We start from the raw sequence: 7,033 nt of genomic DNA on the forward strand, positions 1-7,033 counted from the left end.
GTTTTCTCCCTGACAAAACCCACAAAGGCGATTAAATGTTCTGCACCCAAAAGGCAGAGGAAACCAACCATCGCGCAAAACGTTGAGGCGCTGTTATGGAATGAATGAATCTTTAGCTGGAGGAGGAGGAGGACAAGGACAATAGGATGAAAGCAACAATATGTTTTAACAAGGATACAAAAACACTACAGCTGCCATTGCCAAGACTAAGAGGCACAAGTAGAGAAGTGTAATAAGTCACTTAATCATTTCTTGTGTCCACTGTGATATGTGAAACATCTTGATAACATCTTAATGCCAGTTTTAGATTATAATGTATATGGTGAGGTGTTTGGCAGCTTGGCGGATTTCACTTATTGCAGGCTATTTTGGGAATCTATCCCCTGCAATAAATGTGTACCCAATATAGTTTACATAATATAAGTAAATTAGCCATTTAAGACATGACTTAATAAGCGAAAACATGACTTAAGACATGAGACCCGTCTTTCAAGCTCTCATTGATTACATTAAATGTACTAGCAGAACACACCCTTAATTTGCCATGGGTGCAAACTTTATCACCTAAAACCATTCAGAAGTGCATTTAATAAACAGTGCATATTTTGTCTATTGTGGAATAATTGCAATTTTTAATACATTTTTAGTCTGTGTGTGTGTGTTTTTCAATCATTGTATCATAAATAGACTGAAATTAAATATTGAACAAAGCAGGCATTTGCATGCATTTGCCCTAAAGCTGTATATAGTCCCAAAATCTGTCATAAATTGTCCATTTTAAACATGAATATGGTCATAATATTCATCAAATGTTGCATACTTTCACCCTCAACGGTTACAGGGTGACATGAAGTATTCAACGTTTCCCACCTGTTGAATAAAATCTATTATTTAAGTCTTTTTCTGCCTCAGTGCACCCTCTAGTTTCAGGACATTTGATGCTGTATTTTGGTATTTTAGCGGAATTTCTGCTTTCCCATGAAAACATTTGAAAAGTATCATGAATTGTCTATAAGAGATACTAACACACAGACAAGAATGTACTATTAAAGAAATGTTTTTTTTTTCATGAAATGAATATAAAATACTCTCCTGCGGCCACTCACCACACATCGTCCCGTGAAGTTGATCCCAATCTCCTCACTTGCTGCGATCCAAGCGGACAGCAAAGGCAGCAGTGATCTGTCAGCCTTGCACCTCTGTGTAAAAATTTCACTCTACTCCTCCTCTTCTTCACCTCCCTCCTACTGGCTCCTTGTTCTTTTTTTGGCCATCGCTCTGCCTCTGCCTCTGTTGCGCTCATTGCACCTGATGTGATGATGATGATGATGATGATGATGCGCCTTGCATCGCTAGCACGACGACACTCATTAGCTCCCTCTGCGCTCTTGTCTTTAGGAGGTTGGTCCTGATGAGAGGAGCTGCTCACATGCACGCTTTTTCATCAGTGATCACCGACCGAAACACAATCTCCCATAGGAAATCATAAAACATAAAAATAGCAATAGCAGTCATGCAAGTGTAAAAAGAAGTTAACCACTGTGGAAGCAGTCAAAAAAAAGTACCTCACCTTAATGTCTTTAGAATTCAAGAAACAATACAAGCAGTTGATGTTTGCTAAATACAAGGATGAAGAGTCTTGAACCAGTCATGATGTGCTATATATATCACTATATTGACACTTACTATGGTACCCATTATGTCATTGGATGCTCATATCACCTTGTACTTCGGTACGTGACAAAAACAAAAAAAAAAAACTTAAATTATATTATGAAAGCAGGAAGTGAACAAATGTAACAGTTTTTGTTTTTTACTAACTAAGACATCCGACTTGCAACATACTAACTCCTTATTTCTAAAATCACAAATACTTAAACTTGCTGGTATAGTTCATCTTCAAACAGCTAAAATAATAAGTAAAATATAATAATATTAATAATAATAAAATATGTGCTTTATATATCATGGTATCCATTATGTCATTGTATGGTCATATCACCTCATACTTCGGTACAAGGTACATTATTAAAAAAAAAACCTTAAACTGTATTATGGAAAACAGGAAGTGAACAAATGAAACAGTTACTGATTGTAAAAGTAAACCATATTAGGAAAGCAGGAAGTGAACAAATGTAACAGTTACTGACTGTAAAAGTACCAGATGGAGGGGTAGGATTTAATAAGTTTTGCTTCTTCCTACTCCTTTTGGACATGTGGAACTGTGAACTGATTATGTGATGCATTCAATTGTAATCTGATGCATGTTCAAATGAAATAAAACCATTATCATTTCTCTTCAGGCGATGTTTGACTTTTGCGGCAGCAGTAAGGCGGAGTTGAACCTAAAGAGAGGTGACTTGATCTTCCTCCTGCGTCGAGTCAATGCCGACTGGTTAGAGGTAAGACTAGGAGACGATCTGGAGAGGAGCAAACTTGAGGGAAAGGAATGAAGGTGTTCTTTCAGTGGGAACTTCGTATTGAATGTTCATTCATTCATTCATTTTCTACCGCTTTTTCCTCACGAGGGTCGCGGGGGGTGCTGGAGCCTATCCCAGCTGTCTTCGGGCGAGAGGCGGGGTACACCCTGGACTGGTGGCCAGCCAATCACAGGGCACATATAGACAAACAACCATTCACACTCACATTCATACCTATGGACAATTTGGAGTCGCCAATTAACCTAGCATGTTTTTGGAATGTGGGAGGAAACCGGAGTACCCGGAGAAAACCCACGCATGCACGGGGAGAACATGCAAACTCCACACAGAGATGGCCGAGGGTGAAATTGAACCCTGGTCTCCTAGCTGTGAGGTCTGCTGATATGTAATGCTTCGTCTTGACTACAATGACAATAATTCAAATTAGACATGGTACTAGGAACATCGAGTAGAGGTAGCATTACAAGGTTTATAGTATGTAAAAAAAAACAAACACTTGACTACTACACAGTGAAGAGTACATCTCAAGCTCCAGGGCGAATTTGCCTAAGGGCGAAAGTGACACCGATTGCGACAAGGAAAGACAGATGAAGGACTTATCAGGATGTTGAAGAACACAACTTTATTGGTTTCATTTCCCAGGAGGAGGATGAGGACAGACATGAATGTCTTCTGGTTTTTGTGTAGTAATTATCTTGTGTTACAAAGTGGACATATATTTTACATATACATATTTTACATATAAATTTTCTTTCAGGGCACCACCAACAACCAAACAGGTATTTTCCCAGAATCCTTTGTGAAGATCATCAAGCCCCTCCCAGAGAGTGAATCTGAGGGAGAAGGTGAAGGCTCCACCTACAGCTGTCTGCGATGCTACCTGCTCACCCCCAACGGAGTCGACACCAGGTCCGTGATTACAGACCTGGATCTAATCTAACCTAGCTAGAGATGAGTTTAGTTTAGTTTAGAGTTTAGTTTGGGAAGTGTTCGGGTTAGTGTTTGTGATGAGGTTCCTTCTCGTCTTGATGACCCCATCTCATTTACCTTCTGTTTATTTCAGACAGTTGCCAATAGACTGTATATATTTTAGCGTTTAGCATAGGCTCCATCGTGCCCGCGACCCTAGCGATGATAAGCGACATAGAAAATAGATGGATTATTGATTGATTGGTTTGTTGTGCATGTGTATACGTACGTAGGTACAGCTATTGTTTGAATCATTTGTTGTGTGCAGAGACGTGTGCGTTCAAGAGGACCTCACCATCCAGCCAACACACAAGGACCTGATGTCTCGAATGAGGTACAGTAGGTGTCAATCACGGCGTTACACCCGCTAACGTAATACAAATCTGCAGCTTTGAATGTAATAATACAGCAAATGTAATAAATTTCCCACAAACGTAATAATAATAATAATACTGAATTTCCTGCAAATGTAATAACTTTAAAATTTGCAGGCAATTATTACATAAGTGGAAAGTGAAAATCTGTAAATGTAATAACTTCCCACAAATAATGTTGCTGTTTGTTCTTTCGTCTTTTAATGAGGGAGAAGGTGTAGATGTCATTTTGAGGATTTTAACAAGATAATTCTTTTTTTTCTTTTTTGTGAAAAAAATATTATTCAAAGAGTATTATTTGATTTGAATACATTAATGTAATCTTTAATTATTAAATTATAATTTATTTTAAATTTAAAAAGATAACATAATTATGATAATTGCAATTGTTTTAATAAACATTTTATTACTATTATTATTATTATTACATTTTATTATTTCTTTTGATTATTTCTTCCCCATATACACACAAAATCAAACATACAATAATATACTGTAACGAAAACGCATATGCACACCCACAAACAAAATGTAATAATTTCCTGCAAATATAATAATTATTACATTTGCAAGAAATTCAGTATTACGTTTGCAGTGGGCAAATTTTATTAAGTTTGTGGGAAATTTATTACATTTGCTGTATTATTATATTCAAAGCTGCAGATTTGTATTACATTTGTGGGTGTAACACACGGTCTTTATGTTTGTTTGAAGAAGGTTAACAAAAAAAAGAAGAGGTTATATTAAGATATATAATCATATTTTGGGGGCAAAACAGTAATAATTGCAACTTTTGCAGAATTAAAGTGACGAGAACTTGAATGCAACGGTTTCTAACATAGTCCAGTTATATTTTTGCAGATCAGTGGAAAAAATAGCTGGGCTTAATGTTGCGTTTGTAAGTGAATTGAAGTTACCAAATATGGTTCCCATATGGAAGCTACTTTTACACAGTATGTACAGTATAGTACATATGAAATTTACCACTGTTGTTGTTGACGTCGGACAAATTTAAACGTGTAAAAATATGCATAGAAGTCCATTAATTCTCCATCGTACTGCCACACACTCACCTTGAGCTCGTAAAGTGGAGCTTCCCAATCATCAAATGAGCCCCTAAGGGACCTTCTCCACCCTCTGACCCCACCGCCCAACACCCCCCCCCCCACCCACCCACCCACTCATCATCTTGCAGTGCACCAAAAACGGCCGCATGCAAATGCTTATTACTGCACTGCGTATCTGTTCCTCGCTCGTTAGTGGCTCGTTTTAGACGACAAGCACTGCGCTAACGTGATTAGCCTGACCCCACCATCATCACGTTGTGTCTTCTGGTATAGTTATTTCTGCATGCGTATCGATTGTACCCTGGGGTGACTATGATGAAAAACGTTGCTATTTCAAGACTACAAAAATTGATTTTGTGCAAATTACTTTAAAATGGTTGATGTTACAGCTAGCTATTGTTTTCCATGCTAAGCAACGTTAGATGTTTGTTAGATGTAATACAAGTGCATTCACAATTTGGAGAAATAAATACTAAATTATGGGATGAATAAAAAAATAAAAAACAGGAAATACATACAAACAGACACAATACAGTTAAAATTAAGTGTAAAAAAATAAAGTAAATATGTAATAAAAATGCAGTATTAAACAAATAAAGTAAACACATATATAATGCAAGTACAGAATTAAAAACTGAAATTAAAGAAAATGTAATAAAATGTGTAATAAAAATACAGTTAAATAATAAAATAAACAAATAAATACAAAGTAAAAATAAGAAAATAAATACATGAGAAAAATACAGAATTAAATTTAAAAAATAAATACAAATAATAAATACATAAGAAAAATACAGAATTCAATTTAAAAAATAAATACAAATTAAAAATAAGAAAATAAATACATAAGAAGAATACAGAATTACAAAAAAATAAATGCAAATTTAAAATAAGAAAATAAATACTTAAGAAAATTACAGAATGAAATAAAAAATAAATAAATAAATGTAAATTCAAAATAAGAAAATCAATAATAAGACAAAATACATAAATAAATAAAAATACATAAATCAAAACAAAAAATTAGAAAATAAATACATATGAAATATACCAAATTAAATAACAAAAGAATACCATCAAATAATAAAATATAGAAGTTTGTGACATGTGCCCTGTGATTGGCTGGTGACCAGTCCAGGGTGTACCCCGTCTCTCGCCCGAAGACAGCTGGGATAGGCTCCAGCACCCCCCGCGACCCTCGTGAGGAAAAAGCGGTAGAAAATGAATGAATGAATGAAAGTTTGTGACATAAGAGCAGCAAGCAAAACAATTCGGAAAGTGTTTATTAATAATATAATGTGTGATAATTAGTTTAAAATGTTCATGTAAATTAGCACCGAACATAATAAAGTTAATTGTCAGCATACATGATAATGATATCATCATCATTGTCTCAATAAGCAAATCTCATCGTGACAAAGCCAATAACAATTTCATCCAACCATGAAAAACGAAACTTAAAATGAGTACCTTTGCATTTGTGCGTTCATATCACCATGGCAACCACTCATGTGATGCGTGTGCATATCTCACTCAGGGACGTTTTCAACGTGGATGACATTGCGGTAAATTACCGCGACCCTGAGGGTGACCTGATCCGCATCCTGGACGACGAGGACGTGCAGCTGATGATCAAGGAGAGCAGAGGTCAGCCGGTGGCGGTCCAGAGGCCTGTCAATCAATTTCCTTGGGAAGTTCACGTGACTTTGGCCTCGGACATTTCTGTGTACAATGTGGATGGATAAACTTGACAAGGGCGCTTCATTTTAGCCAAAGTCAGGGTTGTTGAAACCAACATAGACTTGGGGGGCGCCCCAAACAAACAAAGTTAACGCATAGCATTTGTTGCTGCTGGTCGGACTTCGTACTTCGTGCTAAAAAACATGCTTAGGAAAACTGGGCTGAAGCTGCTGTCACTGCTGGCTTTTGCATTTCATTGTAACCGGGTTTAGCGCTAAGCCTTGGTGCTACGCTGCATTTTTGGTAGTTTAAAAAAAATACAATTAAATAGCATACTAAGTTATTTTCTAAATTAAGATTTAAGAAAAATAGTTTGGGGCTGTACGGTGGTGGAGTGGTTAGCACGCACTCCTCACAGCTAAGAGACCAGGGTTCGATTCCACCCTCGGCCATCTCTGTGTGGCGGTTTTCTCCGGGTACTCCAGTTTCCTCCCACATTCCA

At 36.7% G+C, this 7,033-nt stretch overlaps 2 protein-coding genes across 2 annotated transcripts in view; one reads left to right on the plus strand and one right to left on the minus strand.

Annotated features, from left to right (window-relative positions):
• The window catches only part of LOC131138351 (parvalbumin-7), a 23,703-nt gene extending 22,430 nt beyond the window's left edge, over window positions 1–1,273 (minus strand). The window contains exon 1 of the mRNA XM_058087196.2: window positions 1,107–1,273. Within this exon, the coding sequence (XP_057943179.1) occupies window positions 1,107–1,113 (7 nt within the window). The 5' untranslated portion in view covers window positions 1,114–1,273. The remainder of the gene's footprint in view (window positions 1–1,106) is intronic.
• The window catches only part of ncf4 (neutrophil cytosolic factor 4), a 22,432-nt gene extending 15,777 nt beyond the window's left edge, over window positions 1–6,655 (plus strand). The window contains exons 7-10 of the mRNA XM_058087178.2: window positions 2,304–2,402; window positions 3,199–3,350; window positions 3,679–3,744; window positions 6,389–6,655. Coding sequence (XP_057943161.2) covers window positions 2,304–2,402; window positions 3,199–3,350; window positions 3,679–3,744; window positions 6,389–6,596 — 525 coding nt within the window. The 3' untranslated portion in view covers window positions 6,597–6,655. The remainder of the gene's footprint in view (window positions 1–2,303; window positions 2,403–3,198; window positions 3,351–3,678; window positions 3,745–6,388) is intronic.
• The last annotated feature ends 378 nt before the right edge of the window (window positions 6,656–7,033 follow it).

This window comes from Doryrhamphus excisus, linkage group LG9 (genome assembly GCF_037039965.1).
Source record: "Doryrhamphus excisus strain RoL-2023G ecotype Guam linkage group LG9, RoL_Dexc_Guam_v1.1, whole genome shotgun sequence".
Classification (NCBI taxonomy): Eukaryota; Metazoa; Chordata; class Actinopteri; order Syngnathiformes; family Syngnathidae; genus Doryrhamphus; species Doryrhamphus excisus.